The following is an 18266-nucleotide window of genomic DNA, read 5'->3' as shown; positions in this document are numbered from 1 at the left end:
TTCTACCTCACATTGCGTCTTTAATGCAGTTCAGAGAAATGTTTTGAACCTTTTTACTAAAAACATGCAGGTATTTATACTAAACAAATTTTACATATAAAATACAATGAAATTAGATATTTGAAAATACTATTGGACTACATTATTGTAGATATCAGCATAAAAATAGTTGCACAGCTCACCAGTTACAACATTGAACTCGTGTTTACACATCCATACGTGATTACATAATACAATAATTCAAAGCTCAAAGGACTTTACTTTGGGAAAATGAGCGTAATGCTAATTTATCTGTCTGTTTCAGTGGGAATTACATTTGTTTCTTCTTCTTTTTTTAAATTATTGACGTAAGCAACAGCTGCTTCCGGGGCGGATACACGGCTGTGCTAACTTCCGCTTCCTAACGTTGAGCGCGAAATCTAAACCAACAAGCTGACATCCTAGCAGCTGCCGCAACATCCTAAGGAATATTTTAAAGATCATTTTAAAAATATTTAATAATTTTTGCGAAGATGTCTTTTACTCCAAAAAGGCCGTGCCCAGACCCAATGAACGACTCGATGGAGAAGAGAATAAAGCGGATTTCTATCGAGGGGAACATCGGTGAGTGCTGCAGCTTATTGCAAAAGTCATATTTAACAAAACAAAAAGTTCAGTGTAAAGGTTTAATGTCCGCAGATGGATGTCAGGTGCTGCTCGGGGTACCTGTGTGTAACAGTATACAGCTTCAGACGATGTACTCCTAATGTACTACTTTTGCCGCCAATTTGCTACTAGAGTATTCTTCTTCTAAGAAAATATTAAACGATATTGCACCTGTGTGACACATAGCTAGGTCGATGCAGTACGCTATATGACACGAGTGAACTTTAATTTGTGCTTCTTTTGCGTTCAGCGGCAGGCAAATCTACCTTTGTTCGCCTCTTGGAGCAGGAGAGCGCGGACTGGGAGGTGGTACCAGAGCCGATCGCCAGGTGGTGCAATGTTCAAACAACTGGCAGCGACTTTGAGGTATTAAAATAAAATGAGATTCTATATTAGAGTCGTTTAAAAAAACTTTTCTGATGTTTACATAAAATCTGCTTTCTTGTCAGTTTATGGCAAATTTGTGAGTAATTTAATAACCAGCACATTATCGTGCATGCGTGCATTCAGGAAGACGTAATAACTGGGGAGACTCCCCATCTGTATTTAGAGTGCAGCTGCTGTCTGCCCTTATACAGTATCTGCGTGGCCACACACCCAGAGGGACAGATGGTCCCACTGTGGGCGGATGAATGTATCATCATCAGGCCAAACATCTGACCTCCCACACAACTGGAGGCCTGTAACCTCACTTTCAGCCTAATATTCATCGTCTCTACATGCCATAAGGATCCCCCATACTCTTCTCCAATATCAACCAAAGATGCTTAAACAAGTAACTTAATGGAATGAGAAGCAGACTGGTGTGTTGCATTTGCACTGTTGTTATATTATGGATGACTGGATACAAGTTACCAGTCATCCATAATAAGTTAGTTAGATTCTTCATTGTGACCAGTTTTCATTCAGCCCAGCATCGCCAGCAGAGGTGGGAATCATCAGACAACCCAAGATATATTACTACAATATGATATTATTGTGATTTTTTAAAAAATTATTATTTTGATTGTATTGCAGTAACATATACTGCGATTTATCACCTTTTTTCAAAAGTGATGGCCTCAAACGAGTGAACTTTAATTTGTGCTTCTTTTGCGTTCAGCGGCAGGCAAATCTACCTTTGTTAGATTTGCTAGATTTGTTGATAAAATTGTCAGTATCTGTCTTGTCCAGTATTTTCACTTTGTGCTGCAACACCAGATTGTCGAGTATACCAACACTGTCAGTAAAACCTGCCAGAAATGTTGCCATAAGATGGACAGACTAGGGTCATGGTTGCAATTACATGCAAACTGTTTGTGATCATCCAGCAATTAACTGTGGAAATGGTTGAAAGCCACACATCTGTTGCTGTCTGCGTAGACAGGAAGTCACATTTAACTTTTACATTTGCAGAAAGGTTGCTTCCTATCAGGCAACTGGTGCAGTCGCCCTGCAGTCAATCAAAATTAGTTGTGAGTGTGCAACACCCTTAAGCTCAGGGCGGCCATTTAGTTACCACATTCTGCAATTTGTTGCAGAATGTGGGAAAAAAAATTCCCCCTACTCCTAGTGGCCAGTTTAAAGAAGGTAAACACTTCAAATAAAAATATATCATATCAGCTCACATGTACACTTTTTGTGGGTAACCCAATAAATAGTGCAAAATGGTGTCGGCATGCTGTAAAATGATAGTATGGAGGCATTATCAGAATGCACTGCTTCTGCTGAACCATTCAAGGATCCTCAACAAGTCTCCACTACTGCCACAACTTTTAAAGGCAGTGGTCAAAGCGCCCTCTGCCAGTCATTGGACAAAGTATTTTTGGAGAGCAATGCCGGTGAGGAACCCATCAAATTTAGAAAAATGGGTTAGTGCTTTTCTTATTTTGACTAAATGTGGGCTGAGATGTTTATGGAAAAGCCAGCTTTGTTCAGCAAAAGACAAAGCTTGAATGATTTACAATACATGGGTAAATAATAATAACTATCACTCGTATATGACACATTAAACTGTATAAAGCAAGATGCTTTGGATTGTCTTAAAGGACGTGAGTTCAGTGCTTTAAAAAGACAGCATATACAGCATAAAGTTGTATTCTGATATTTGCGAGATCTAAAAATGTTTATTTTGTTGAAAGGTAAAGAAACATGTGCAAAGAGTTTGCATCAGTAGAGCTTTGTTGGTAAAAAATCAAATAGCTGCTGGTTTACCCATGTATTAGTCACATGCCTTCTTTTTTTTTTTTAACAATGGGGGCCTATGTCACAGCTTACAGTGATTCATTTATTCACATACCTTTTTGTTTCACATGATGACAAAAGGCTGCATTTATTATCTCTAAGTCGTGAAGGTGGGTTAAATTAAACAATAGGATTTTTATATTCTAGGAGCTGACCGCATCTCAGAGGAGTGGCGGAAACGTCCTGCAAATGATGTACGAGAAGCCAGGGCGGTGGGCTTACACTTTCCAGAGCTACGCCTGTATCAGCCGGGTGCGTGCCCAGATCAGATCAGCCAACGGGAAGCTCAGAGAGGCTGAGGATCCTGTGCAGTTCTTTGAGCGGTCCATCTACAGTGACAGGTATCGGGCCTATTGATGAATATGTACGCTTGATAAAAATATTTTTCTCATTAGACAGAATAATGGTGCTGAACTGTGCAAAAGTGTTAAAATGACTACCCAAAAAATACCTCTTTTTTTTCCCCCACTGTGAACACAGTGTAGGAATTTTTACCAGGCTTTAGAGACCTTTGTAAGAATTCACTTCTTTCCCACTACAGAAACCAGCCTCTGATTTATTTAACCCCTCAAAAAAATTACAATTTAAAACATTCTGTGAAAAATAAAACAGAATTGCTCATCCTTTTTTTTTTGGATTCATTATATCTTAGGTACATCTTTGCAGCCAACCTATATGAGAGTGAATGCCTGAATGAGACCGAATGGTCCGTCTACCAGGACTGGCATGGGTGGCTGCACAACCAGTTTGGCAAGCACATCGAGCTGGATGGCATTATCTACCTCAGAGCCTCACCAGAGGTAACCTCCTTCTTTGTACTGCACATGTTTATACCAAAATGACACTGTCATTTAATAGAAAGTTCTGCAATTTTCATCATTTATAATTTAAAAAATAATAATAAAGCTCACACTAAGCAAAAAGTTCACGGTGTTCTTCTTCTTCGGTGTACAGAGATGTTTAGAGCGGTTACACCTGAGAGGCAGAGAGGAAGAGCAAGACATCCCTCTGGAGTACTTGGAGAAACTTCATTTCAAGCACGAGAGCTGGCTGCAGCACAAGACCCTGACGTAAGCAGACTGTTCAGTCGGAAACTGTGTGCATTTATATGAGGAAAATAGATGTACTTGTATGATAGGAGAGGCTTTGAATAAGCACTGGAAACCCCCTACTCCCCCATTGATGCAACAGCTTGAGGGGGGAAGCGAAGGCTCGAACAGCGATACATGTGATCTTCATCTGCGTCATTGTCTTTGTGTGATGGGCTGTTTCTTTGCTCCATCATGTGTACATTTCCTTACAAAGTTTAATGTCTTCATTTCATTAAAAATGAAGACATTAATGGGAAACTATAACATCTCTAACTGCATGTGCTATATCATGTCTTCCCACAGCATGGAGTTTGAGTATCTCAATGGCGTGCCGGTCATGACGCTTGACGTGAATGAAGATTTTAAGGGCGATAAAATCAAATGTGCTGACATGATCGAGAAGGTTGGTACCGTTTAAGCCTGCGCAAAGATCAGAAATCATCAAGTAATGCTTTCATTACTTTTCATATACTGTATTTCCATGTATGTTTTTGCACGTTTCAATAAATCGCTGCATCTATGCCTCATTTTCCTAGCAAAATGGAAATAAACGACGAGTGGCTCAACAGGTTTGAGCAGCACTGTGTCAAAAGACACTACTGTAAAAAGATGTTTCAAATGTATTCACTTGCTGTTATAAAAGAAGACAGTTTGGGCAAATGCTGCATGAGACTGAGTTTCTTGTGCTTCAGGGCTCAGTGATGCAATAAAATGTACTTGAGCACTGGCTTTGGTACTTTTACTCGAGTAAACACACACTGCGCTTGTTCATGTACCAGCTTCATGTTGATGCTATCAGCTGTGGTTAACTCAGGCACTTGTTTTCACATTAGACACAAATAAAACCCTGTTCCACACACAACTTGGTGCTGTTACATAAACCCAGCTGTTATCCAAGGAGGGGGGAAAAAAGAAATCCAAAGTAATGATCTGTGCCTTTGTTGGTTTAGATTTTTATGCTAATTTGATGCCCCTTTTTCTTTTTTTTTCTTTTTTTTGCAGGTTAAAGAGTTCTTGAGCACGCTATGAACGCCGCCACAAAGAAAAGAGTGAAGGCTGGATGGCTTTTAAAGCATAGACAATGACAATTACTTGTCTGTTCAATAACTGAAAAGAAAAGGTATTGGGGGTTTTGGTTGGTTTTTTTGTTGTTCTTTTTAAGTGTTGTGTATTTATCAGCATTAATGTGCGCAAATGAGATTGTAATGTATGTCCACTGATAACAATGACAGTAAACTTGTTATTTTTTCCCCCACCGATTGCACAAAATCAAGTGTCACACGTGGTCTTTCTCGGCTCCAAATGTTTTTTGGCACTCTGTGCAGCTCTTCCAGGAGATGTCGCCAGTCTCCATTAAAGCTGCCCGGCTATTTCTGACCGCTCAGCCTGCCTTTACCTGGTAGCTCCAATAGTATTTGACTAAAGCTATCTGACATTAGCTTCTTTCATTTTTACTTTTAATGCCTTTTTAAAAAGCACAGAGGAGAATGGATCACCAAGGTGGAAACATCTAATGACTTTTTTGTTTGTTTTTGCTCTTTTTGGCAGTTCCGGGTCCAAAATAAATACCCATCCTCAGCAAGTGTTCAAATGAATTATTTAAGTGTAACTTTTAGAACGTCGTTAGCAGGATTTGTTTATATATTTCCTGTTAAGCAATAAAAAAAAATTATTTTTCATGTTTCTGTCTGTGGTCAAAGTTCTTTTAGTGAAGTAATGGGGAGCCAATTTGTCAAGTTCAAGTCTTCTGCGCGCCTCCCAGCGCTAATGGCCTGACCTCCGCCCCCGTGGCGTCACGCAGGAGGAGGGATGGTACTTTAAATATGGGGAAAGACACGCTACACACAAAGACTCCCGTGGCACTTCCAAACAGGCGCTTTGGACAAGATGTTACCTTGGCCTTGCGTGTGCGTTTCCATTTAGATATGTGGATTGTTTGTTACGCGTTAGGTTTGATTTGTAGGGTCGAAGAGATAGCCGCAGCTCACGTACTTTAGTTTTAGGCACTTTGGGAGCGCAGCAGCTCGATTAGGCAACCGTTCTCAAACACGCACGATTCGAAACTGACGAGGAGGACAGGTGGACGCCACGCCGATCAGCCGCGAAGGGGAAACTTGTCACCATGAGTTCCGACAAGAGCAAGTAAGTGTCTGATCGTCAGGTGTTAACTTGTGAAACTAAAAGCTATGCACGTTTGAAGTTTTACCTCGTAGCTTTCGGTCCTCGGGTTTTTGGGGAGATTTGTTTTGCTGTTTCCTTCCAAGTGTTGAGTCGGTGAACGAGGCGTCAGGAATGTCGCTCACCAACAAACAAAGTAGACACGTTCAAAGCATTGTGCCAGTGTGCGTAAAGCTGGAATTTCTGTGGTTTCTGAGTTTAGTGGATCGCTGATGCCATGCCATAGTAACGCCACGTGCAAGCTATTTATAAGAGTACTGATCTTTCTGAAAAGCGTTCATTCATTCCAGCGACAACCTTGGATAGATAAGACACACACTGTGGCTATGAACGGGCTAATCTATTTTCCAAGAAGCTGTCGCTATTAATTAGAGAGGAGGAGAGCGCAGGGCAAGTGTCGGAGATGTATTTTGCATTGCATCTTTATGAATAAAGCCGTGCGTAGTGCGCGTAGACTGCACTATCCCCGTGGTGGACTGGTATGGACCGACCCCCCCAAATCCACTGGGCCCAGTTGTGTAGACTTCACAGTACTGTCAAACAGGGAAGATTCACTGAGTCTGCACTTTCCTTACAAGCATCTCATTCACGATAACAAGTTATTTTAGATTGATCTTTTTGGCTTGAAAACGTAATTGCATCGGAATAGGCGAGGCACAGTCCCTCAGAGCGAGCGTGACGCCCTCTCCAAGTAACAACGAACGAAACCTGAAATGACCTATTGTGCCGTGCCGTAGCTTGTCAGCAGAAACTATAAAAGTGACAGCCGATTCCTCGTTCTTGTGTCTTTCCCGGAGACAGACGTCTGGTTTTGTAACAGGGAAACGTTTTCTCTATTCTTTTTGTTCTGTTTCACCTGCACCTCTGTGAGCGCCTGCTGAAACTTAAAATGCTCTTTTGTGTTCTTCCCATTGATGCTTTGACCAATGTGCCATTGAAGGAAATTCCAAAAGTTAAGGCAGAGCTGAAGGGCACCGAGCTAACTACTGTTTGGTTATTACACAAGTCAAATAACCTCTTTGATTGTACTGGTGATATGGCCATTTATTTGTTTACCCATTTCACTTCACATTCAGGCTCAGCAGTGGTGTGGTAGTGGAAGTCACAATAGCCCCACTTGAGCGTTAATTGGGTAAAAGTAGGTAATTGGTATTGGAAGTGGCTATATATGAGAAATATTAGGCTGAAAAGTATGTTGTGATAACAATACCAATATAATGGTTGTATTATTGCAATACTTTGATTAAATATATATAGGTATATGCTTCATATTATGGCCTGCTCTCAGCCTGAGAAACTGCCAAATGGGCAATTATCAAGTTATATACCTAATGCTGATCACCTATATGTCTTCCTCTGTCCTTCAATGGTGCAGAAGTTAACTGCAACCAGCCAAATCTGCTGTTTTATGCTTACCTGTTAAACTTTCATGTGGGTATTACCGCCCAGAAGATCAGCTGTAGCTCGAGTATCACTTTAAGGCTTGAAACTCACTGCTGTACACCTTTTTTTTTTTTTTCTTTCTTTCTTTCTTTTTTTTTTTTTTGCCCTGATGGCGCTGAGGGCATCTACCCTCATGGCCAACCTGGCTGGTTGGACTGGGTGCGTCATTCTGTAAAGAGATGGGGATGATCCCTGATCCCAAACAGCTGATCCCGGCTCCTCACGCACTGACAGGTTTATCCAGACGCCTGAGGTCACCGAGAACTGAAGCAGAATGGAAAGTTCAGGAGTGAGAAATGGAACTGGTTGCTCAGATCTTCACCCAGATTATTATTCTTATTATTACTATTATTATTATTGATTAATCAAGCAAAGAGAGCCATAGAAGGAAATGGAGGGGGGGGGGGGGGGGGGGGGACAAGATCAAGTAGATTTCCTGCATTTAAAATGACTTGAATGAGGAGATGTAGGATCCGATCGACTATTGACCTGATTTTAAACTCGGCGAGTCATTTTGACTTTTCTGAGTAATACCAAAAGGCAGATTTAAAATTTCTACTCTCTTTGAAGCACTTGCCATATTTCTTTTTCCATTTGACACCCAATTCAAAAAAGGAATGATGCGCTCCCCTCCTGCATCCAGGCTGTCTGTAAACCACCTGTGGCCTGTTTCTCATGGTTAGTCGAGCCCTGTCTGAGGCCGCAGTGTGCAGTGATTAACACGGCTCTGTGAACTTGCTTTAGCCAGCAGTAAAACCTGAAACATGAGCTTTCTTTGGTCTTCTGTGTGCTCACCGGTTTCCCTGATGACCCTCTCTCTGTGCTACATGAGCTGCCTTCATGCATACCGCTGCATCACCAGCTCTTTGGTACCTGCTGCAGAAGTAAATACCCAAGCTGGGTTCTTAGAGAGATCCTGAATCGTAACTCCTGTCTGTACAGCCATTGTGCAAGAATGAATTTAAAGGGCCAATCTCATGTTTTTATAGCGTGTCTCTTCTGATCGTTGTTAATATGTCTGCTTAGGTACAAGGTACAAAGAATACAGCATGGCAGAACCCAGCTCTTCTAAAGCTGGTGCTGTTTTCTGGATGCTCTGTCCTGGGATGGAAGAAGATGAGGACAAGCAGAACAGAACACTCAAAGCAATCAGGGCCTAAATGATAGTGTTGACTCTATGTGCACGGTGCAGTGTGGAAACTTAACCTTGGTCACTTTTATTTGATTTTTTTTTTTTCGTATTTAAGGAAAAAAAAAGAGTACAGAGGTTAAGGATTGCATATAAACTTGGCACTAAACCCAACCACTCCTCGACACCCATTTGGTCTGGGAGCTGGTTGCATCTGTTATCATCAGTGTTGTGCTCCTATGTTCTTAGGGCTGAGATCATATCCACTAGGGAGATCCAGATGAGCTCGGAGTGCAATCAAAGGAACGCGTTGTATCCTTCCTGACTTTGTTTATTTAGCGGTTTTGCGCACTGCTCCCATCCCTTCTGTGCTGTCTCATCGTTGGCCTCACATTGTTCAGTAGCAAATTTAAACTGCTCACGTGTTTATTTCGCATTCTTTGTATGCATCCTAAAGCAAATATTTATTTTTTGTTTATTGGGGAAAAAAAACTGCTGCCAAAGCAGCTGCCAGAGCGGAAAAACACAAATTTGATTGTGACACGCATATTTAGTTTTACTGCAGTTTGACACAGTAAATTGACACACAGGCACAGGGTAAGTAACGTTTATAGCTCAGCACAGTGGAATATAAAGGCAGCCTGTTTTTTTCCGTCTTCTTATGGTAAGAACCAGGTGTATTGGTTTCTGTATACAGTGTTGAAAATAATTATTTGATCTAACTTTTGGGGTAGTTTGATTTTAATGGAGAGAGATGGAATATCAACAGCAGCACCAAAAAAAAAACCAACCCAAAAAAATCCACATTACGTAAAAGTGTGCATGTCACCGAGTGAGCTAAGTATTTTATCCCCAAGCAAAACATGACCTGGTGGAGCAACCCTTTTTGGTAAGCACAGCAGTAAGACGTTTTTTGTAGTTGGTCACCAGGTTTGGAGACTGGCTAGGTCACTCCATGACCTAATGTGACCTATCCATGACCCATCTTCAGTGTTCTAGCTGAGGGAAGTAGGTTGGCACATGGCCCCATCCATTGGCTCCTCAAAGTGGTGAAGTGGTCCTATACCCTTTGCAGAACAATAGCCCAAAGCATAATGCTTCCACCTCTATGCGTGACTGTGTTGACGGTGTTCTTTGGGACATACTTAGGATTTCTCTTCCTCCAAACATGGCAAGTTGAGTTGATGCTGGTCGGGGGTGGAAGTACATTTACCTTGTTGAGCAGGGGGAACCTGCGGGCACTGCAAGACCTTGATGCATTATATTGTAGTGTGTTCACCGATGGTGTTAATTAACAAGCTCTTCCTGTGTAGTTTTGGAGTGATCCAATAGGCAGTAAAAGTTGAACTCTAAAGCAAGTGCCAATCAGACCTTTTTCACGGTGGATCAAAATTCGGAAAAAAATGGGTGCTTTTCTGCATTCATCATTCCATCACTCTTGACAAAGTCTCCAACTGTGTTTTACAGATGGCTGTAGACACTCACTGCTGTACCTCTCACATGACCTCTGATGTACATATTGATGATGATTTGAAGCAAAAATTTCAAATTTAGATTCATTATTCCATAAAACCTGATGCCAGGTTTTTGCATTCCAGTTCTCATGTGATTTGGCATATGCCGGCCTTTTCTCCATGTTTTCCTTCCTTAAGAACAGCCTCTGGGGAGCCACCCTTCTACTGAGACTTTTTTTTATTGTTTCTTAAGGACACGACTTTCAGATACTGTTCATCTGCTACGGAAAAAAGATTGGGTGTGCCACTTTTTCTTTTGCCCCGCATTTGTCTTGTTTCCTCAAATTCTTTAAGGACACACTGCAGACCATGCAAAGATATGCAAAGACTTTGGCTGATAGCTCTTTGGACTCAACTTGTTGGTGCAAAAACACTGTTTTATGCCTGTAACTTTCTTATCTTTTGGGATATGGGGACAAATGATGTGTTTTTGCAACAGACTGTTAGCAACAAAATGCCCTAAAGATACATTTTAAAATTGATTCTTTGCTAAGTTGTCTGTTATGTGTACACACAATACTGTTTCATCTTTTTTTTTCAGTTAGGTGCTTTTTTATGCTTGAATGATGCATAGGTCAGTGTTAAGTGGCTTGCCAAAAAACCCTTCCAATAAACATGGTCAAATACTGCACTCAAATGAGTGAAAAAGCAACCAAAGTCCAAAGAAAACCTTTGAAAGACATTAAGAAATCCTGGTGAATGATTGCTCAAGAGCAACAAAGTCTGGCTCCTTGGAAGCAAAAGTGAGGGGCAGCTTGAGACTTTATGCACAGTACTGCATCCCTATATAAAACGTCACTACAAGCCTGAGTGAAGTTTATGCTAACGTCACAAATATTCATATTAATATCCAAATACAGTGTTAGTTTAATATCCAACAACATTTCACAGCTGAATAGGAATCCTTTTCCTCAGGATTGTGTTTCACAGTAAGCTTGTGTGTAAGCAGGATATAAAAGTGACATTACAATTAAAACATGGCATTAGCTTAAGAATCTGAAATTTCAATTAATCTAAAGATTTGTTTCTTTTTCTTTTTGTACTTTGGAGATAAAAATTAGAGTGGCTGAGATGGTTTGAACCTGTGTAGAGGAGGGATAGTGGATACATTGGTCAAAGGATGTTGAATATGGTGCCATAAGTCATCCTAACCCATGTCATGATCTTTATGTAACATTTGTATTTCTTTCTTGTCCCTTTTAGAATGGAGGATGAAGCTGTCTTGGACAGAGGAGCCTCATTTGTCAAACATATCTGTGATGAAGAGGAAGTGGAAGGTAAAGACACATTGCAGCCCACTATCTTTAGCTTTAACGTGATAAGCCTGATGTATTCCCGTCTTTTCCACACATACTATATGCAGCCCTGCGCAAGCAAATGTGAAACCAGTCATTTCTTTCACCCTCCAGAGTATCAGTACAGAATTAGACATATCGGATAAATACTATCCAATTCGTCTAAAGTTTCTGTACAGGAAGATGTCTCTTCAAGTTTTCTAATCCTGTCCAGTTCTGGCTGTCGGCTAAACCGCGAAAGAATGCATCTGGAGACACCCACATGAATTTACTGAGGCATCCACATACTCCACAAAACCACCGCTTTTAGATGAACACAAAGCAAAAAATACTTGGGGATTATGTCGAGCTGCTTGTGTGTAAGCAGTAGTTGCAAGAGCCTTTGCTCGCCTGCACAGAGGCCTGAAAGAAGAGTGTGGTTTTGTGTTTGCTTTTTGTTTTCTACAAGGAAACAAGGCTAACCGTCAAGTATGAAAGATTATTTAACCCTAAAAGAAATGTTTGTGAAATGCATGGTTGAAGAGAGCTGCATCACTAACTGGATCAGTTAATCCCAGTCTTCTCACACCCACTATTCTATCTAATTACTTCCTGGAGACATTAAATCATCATTTCCTGTACGAGTCTCTGTGTAGGAAGTCGCTGGCATTTCTTTAATTTTGCAATTTGATGGCATACTGTGAGAGGAAATAGAAAAGTTTTTACATTTCACACTACATCACACTACACCTGCAGTTTTTCTCCTGCCGGTGGACGATGCAGATTACCCAGCTATCGGGATTAAAGTGATTTTTTTTTTCCCTTTTTAATCGTGTTTGTGATCTGATCTGCTTGCTCTCTGCTTTATGTTGTGACAGGTCATCACACTGTGTACATTGGTGTCCACGTTCCCAAGAGCTACCACAGGAGGAGGCGCCACAGACGCAAGTCTAGCCACAAGGAGAAGCGGGAACGACCTGAACAGAGTGCAGAAGGGTCCAAGTCCGACGGGGAGAATGTAGACGTGAGCGTCCTCAAACCTCTCAGTGAGTCGTTTTGACACTAACATGACGTTTAGTAAAAACGGTGTGCATGAAATCATCTATGAGAGCTACGGTGGTGATGGATAAATCGCTCCTGAGATGAGCTTTAAGTCAGCTGGATCAAGTCCAGTGCAAATTACAGCCTACAGGATATCAGTGTGTCCCTAGTTAAGGAGGCAGAGCAAGGAGGGGTGGGTGGGGTGCAAGGGGCTCTCTTTCTTTAAGCAGCAGCCTGCACTCAAGTGAATAAACGGAGCACTGGAATGGGAACATGCTGAGCACTAATCTGAAAATGACACTGGAATAACTTAATGTGTGTAAAGTAAACAGAAGGGGGGGTTATTTGTCACCTTGATGATTAAACACAGCACTCTGAGATTTGTGGGAAAGGATTCTCAGAAGCTAAGTAGTAAAACGGAAGATTCAGCACAAACGGCAAGATATAGAGATGTTAAACAAGATACATAAGACCGAACAACAAGGAGCACTCATACGGTGTCTGTGTGGATGAAAGAGGACTGCAAGGTTGTCATCAGAATCCTAATCTTACTGTTGCTATAGGGAAAATACACCCGTCTGTCCCTATAGAGAGGCTTAGAAAGCTGGCATGGTTGAACCATTAATCCCCTGATTGTTTTCTACAGCCTGAGGAATTATAACAGACAGAAATCACATTTAATGAGGAAGAAGGGAGATTTTTTTGAATTAGGTAAAACAGGTGGGAAAATGCTGAACCCCGCAGTCTTCAATGGCAACACTGTGATTTGGCTTCAGTGTACAGTAAATAAGTGTAATTGTAATAGAGAGCCCCAAAGTTGTACCTCCTCTTGGGTAAATAATTTTTGTTTTGTTTTTAAGAGTCCCAAAACGTTATATCTGGTATTAGCAAGATTCACAATTATCGTTACTGGAATTCACCATTAAAATTATGCTGGAAACTGGTACAATAAGATGGTGTATTTGTTGTCTGTGGCGGTATCATATACATTTGAGCAAGGGCTTTAGCACTTGACTCATCAGGGCATGTGTGAACAATGACAACAGGGCCACAAAGGCCAATAGGATCAAGGTAAACTGGTATTTCCACTGATAGTTAAAGTTCAGATGAATCCTTAAAGAGTACCTGTTCAGTTTCATATATTAAACCTGAGACTCCAAATAGTTTCTTTAGGTGATCCAAAGTTCAGAATAACCCTTATTTAACTCATTAGCAGAAGCTAGTTTTTTTTTGCCAGGCTTGCATCAGATTTGGTACAGTTAAAAATTTTTTAGAGAAAATTTAGAGACATATTTAATTTAGTTGCTGTTCTATTATTTTTAAATGTTGATCTACCTGCAAATCATATACCTAATTAAGTTAACGACTTCTAAATTGCTGCTAAATATGATTTTAGAAGTGCACATTTACACAGCCAGTAAAATAGGAAATGGCACGACTTTGAACATGTTTTTATAGGTCAGGCACTTTAACTCACATTAATATCAATCATAGGGGCTTTTATTGGAAGCATAAATTTAAAAGGAAAAGAATGAAAAGGCAAGGCAGAACTTTACATCAAAGGAATGAACGGCCCCACCTGCGATTCACAGCGACTACTTGTGGCCTTTTATGTTGATAATGGTTCTTTGGACGTAGCAAACAACCATGTGTTGTGACACATCTTTCACCCTCAGTTAATGGTTCAGACCAGTACACGTGCGGCAGATAGGAAATAAAAACTTGCCATTTCTTAAAACGTAAACCCTGTAGAGAGCGTTACACGTAAGGTGCGTATTTGTCCAACAGTCACCACAAGGCACAAATGGAATTTCTCAAACGACCAGTAAATAAATCTAAATCTAAAACCATATGAACATGCAAACGTGTGCAAAAACTGGCCTAGATCATGCAGTTTCTGTATGGAAATGCACAGAAAAAGAAACAATACTTTTAATTTGAAGTAAATATTTGAATCAGTCGCCATATAGATGTTGCAAATCATGGTAGCCTAGGTAGTTTATAGACTAGGTTTCATCAAGAATAAACCAGTCGTACATACCGTATGATTATCCTAGTAGGATGATGATGATGATGATGATGCTGGGCTTTGGTGTAGACCCTGAGTTCATACATTGTGTGGAACAAGCTGATTTAGCTCGTATCTTAACCCTTAGGTCAGCTTTCTTCTTGACTTTGCATCATACATGTAATTTTTGAACAGAGGGTGGGTGGGTGCAGTGCTCACGTAACCATGTAAAGGATATCCCCTTGTTTCGACATCAAATATCGCCCCCAACCTCCTACACACAGACCGCAATCACAAGTTGTGTAAGCATTCAAGAGACTAGAATCAAACAAAAGTTCAAAGACAGTGAGCAGAGTTTCATAACAATAGGCACCTTGTGTGGACAAATAATAGAGGTGAAGGTGTATAGAGTGATACTGTGATTTGGAGTGACACCATTTAATGAGGCATACTGGAAGAGGCGATGCATCAGGAAACTCTGAAGCATTCCAGAATTATTTGTAAGACAGCCAGTAGATTCATTGTTGTTCCTCCAACTGTAGAATGAAAATAGAAACCTATTAGTTTGAGACACGTACCACAAATATTAATTTTCTGTGTCACTGAAGGGCTAGTTTGGGAATTGTTACCTTCCTTCTAATCAGAGGGTTGTGGATTGAATCCCTGGCTGCTCTGGTCTGCATGCCAAAGTATAACTGGGCAAGATATTATAGATATAAGAGTGCTCTGAGTGCTCAAGCAGAGTAGAAAATCACTATATAAGAAGGAGTCCATTTACCATTCCTTAAAGTACAGCCAGTTCCTAAAAGTAGACACGAGTTGGAGATTTAAAAATGAAATGCACGACTCGGGGTTGGGCTCCATTATCAAGAAACAGGAGAGAGTCTGAAGGGATCTACATGAATGGGTGAATAAAGCATGAATAGATACAATGGTAGGCATTGTCCATTGACCACTTTTTGGTTTTGTTGACAATTTACAATTGCAACTTTCTTGGTTTTGCTGGCGTAACATCGAGCTGTCTTTTCACAGGCTCTCACAGCAGCCCCACACCTGAATAATCTCCTCTCCTCTGACGCTGTAATCCTCTGTTACACCTTATGCTCAGATGTAAACCAGCCTGAGTGCTTAGTCATTCAAAGGTGCCACAATATGAGAGAAGCTTTGTTCCCATTAATCTCTCTCTATCTACAGTAGGTGTCATGGGCCCTGCCTGATTACTGTCTGAGTCATGCAAACTTTGTTTACTTTTCCACCGACTTTAAGTAAACGCGGAAAAAACTAACATCTGCTTACATCAGAATAACTTCTTCATCAATTAGTTGCTTTTTTTAAATACGCTCAGACTTGTGACATAAGGTAACATAGAGACAGATATGTCTAGAGAATGCAATCAGAGACTAGTTTTTTTTCTCAGTTAGTAAGAACTTTATTGCTTGTTACCTTTGGATAAAACTTATATAGCACCAAATTGCAACCTGCCCTCTCAGGACACCTAGCGTAGCAACTAACGTCATGACCGTATGGTTTTATAGAGAGAAATTGCTATGATTCTTTTTGCTGGAAAGAGGCCAATGGCAAGAAGCAGCCTCGGGGAACATCTGTCACTGCAACCGGTTGGGGTGAGGAGAAAGTGAAAAGATGAGCACATAGCGACAAACATTCACTAGTACAGCAAGTAACAACAGATCAGGAACATGCAGCTCCAGAAGCAACTATATGTGCAGAAAGGGTACACGCAGAGAGAAGAGAAAAAGTTAATGATATGCAGTAGCATCATAAAATCCAAGGGAAGCAGATATTATAGGAGAGTTGCTAAGTGCATCATGTGAGGCCTCACGGCGACTGGGCCTAATGCAGCAAAACTTATCAATGAAACTTGAACAGAAAAAAAGTGTTTGACACCTAATCTTAAAAGTGAAAAGAGTCTGTGTTTCTTAAACCAAATTAGGAGCTGGTTCCACTGGAGAAGAGCCTGATAGCTGAATGCTGTGCCTCCCATCATACGTTTGGAAACTCTGAGAATCAGAAATAGGGCTGCACTCTAAGAGGCATGTGCTCTTTTGGGAATATAAGGTGCTACGAGGTCTTTAAGACACAATGGAGGCATGGTTATTTAGGACTTACTCAAGGAGAGGAATTTTATATTTAAATCTTGATTTAACAGGGGGAGCCAACAAAGACTAACCAAAATGGGAGGAATCTCCAGAGAACGAAGAATTACAATTGTCCCGCCTGGAAGTAATAAGTGCAAGGTAGTTTTTCACCATCACCCTGAGAAAGTATGTTTCTAATTTAGGTAATAGTGAGAAGATAATAGAAGGCAGTCCTAGAGGTTTGTTTACTGTGTGAATTTTCTGAACAAAAAGTACCTGATGGTCCTTCCTAGTGGTATTGGAGTTCAAGGTACTTCCATCCGGAGAAAGTATTTGGTTGGATGCCATGTTTCCTAAATCTTTATAGCTAAATATGATTGCTTCAGGATTCTGAATTTATTAGGAGAAAAATACATGTCCTCCAAGCCCTAATGTCTTTAACAAATAGTCCAACTTATTTGCATCTCCTGGTTTTATAGATGTGCAGAAGAGTATATACGGTGAAAATTATCAGTTGTATCCTTTCTAGTGTTTGTCATCTTTGATTAAAGCCATAATTTCTGATAGCAGCTCTTTTTGCTTTGGCTTTGCTCTCTTTGCCAGAAGGACAACATCATTTGTCATTTGTAAAATGCCTTTCTTTGGTTACACCATTTTGATCTACTGTGATGTTATTTTCCTATCTAAAAATGAATTTAATGCAATGTTCATTCTCAACAGCTAGGCCACTGTAGGGATTTCATTTGTAGTGATTAAAAACCTTGAGCATTCAGATAAAAACTGAGAGTAATGACAGGGGAATGATACATGGCAAGAAATAAACTTGTGAAGGGTTTTTCAATTTGGGTGTGAGAGAATGAGAGTAACACTTAAAACCTGGTTTAAGTCTTGGGTTTTACAAATAACTTGAGTGGAAACGTGCAACCACTTATCAGGCCCCATCTTAACTTACAAAACTAATAGCACCTTGTCACCCCAAAAGAGCACTTTGCTCTCAGATTTAGGCTTACTTGTGGCTCCTAGGGGATTTACAAGTAGAATGGAAGGCAGAGCCTTCAGCTTTCAGGCGCGTCTTCCGTGGAACCAGTTCCCAGTTGGATTCAGGAGACAGATGCCCCCTCTACTTTTAAGATTAGGGTTAAAACTTTCCTTTTTGATAAAGCTTATATTTAGGGCTGGATCTGTTGACCCTGCCCCCTCCCCCGTTATGCTGCAATAGGCTTGTGGGCTTCCAGTGATGCATTTAGCGTTTCTTCTTCACTCCCCTTTTTACACTCTCTATGTGATTATACGCCACTCTGCATTTAACCATTAGTTATTATCAATCTCTGGCAATCTTCCACGGTGTGTCTTTTGTCCTGTCTCCCTCCCCTCATCCCTAACCGGTCGCAGCAGATGGCTCCCTCTCCCTGAGCCTGGTTCTACTGGAGGTTTCTTCCTGTTTAAAAAGGGGAGTTTTTCCTTCTCAATGTTTCCAAGTGTTTGCTCATAGGGGGTTCCACAGAGTTGATTACAGACTGGAAAATCAGTGGGCAACGGGAGAGCAGACCTAACACAGAAACTCAAACTGAATCTGTCATCCATATTTAAATGTCCCTTCTAGCAAAGACACAACACACACACA

At 40.7% G+C, this 18266-nt stretch overlaps 2 protein-coding genes across 3 annotated transcripts in view; both read left to right on the top strand.

Annotated features, from left to right (window-relative positions):
- Window positions 1–438: 438 nt before the first annotated feature.
- On the top strand, window positions 439–5576 carry dck (deoxycytidine kinase). Its single transcript, XM_063480586.1, has 7 exons — window positions 439–603; window positions 896–1011; window positions 3016–3209; window positions 3521–3668; window positions 3823–3938; window positions 4263–4362; window positions 4962–5576. The coding sequence occupies exons 1-7, from the start codon at window positions 513–515 to the stop codon at window positions 4986–4988; spliced, it is 792 nt and encodes a 263-aa protein (XP_063336656.1). The 5' UTR covers window positions 439–512; the 3' UTR covers window positions 4989–5576.
- Window positions 5577–5787: 211 nt separating this feature from the next.
- Window positions 5788–18266, top strand: part of LOC134630650 (electrogenic sodium bicarbonate cotransporter 1-like) — a 33920-nt gene continuing 21441 nt past the window's right edge. For both annotated transcript variants that reach the window (XM_063478127.1, XM_063478128.1), the window contains exons 1-3: window positions 5788–6101; window positions 11427–11500; window positions 12376–12543. In XM_063478127.1, the coding sequence (XP_063334197.1) occupies window positions 6082–6101; window positions 11427–11500; window positions 12376–12543 (262 nt within the window). In that variant the 5' untranslated portion in view covers window positions 5788–6081. The remainder of the gene's footprint in view (window positions 6102–11426; window positions 11501–12375; window positions 12544–18266) is intronic.

The sequence above is a fragment of the Pelmatolapia mariae genome, linkage group LG7 (genome assembly GCF_036321145.2).
Source record: "Pelmatolapia mariae isolate MD_Pm_ZW linkage group LG7, Pm_UMD_F_2, whole genome shotgun sequence".
NCBI lineage: Eukaryota > Metazoa > Chordata > Actinopteri > Cichliformes > Cichlidae > Pelmatolapia > Pelmatolapia mariae.
Note: the sequence above shows the minus strand (reverse complement) of the source record. Positions and strands in the feature narration are given on the sequence as shown.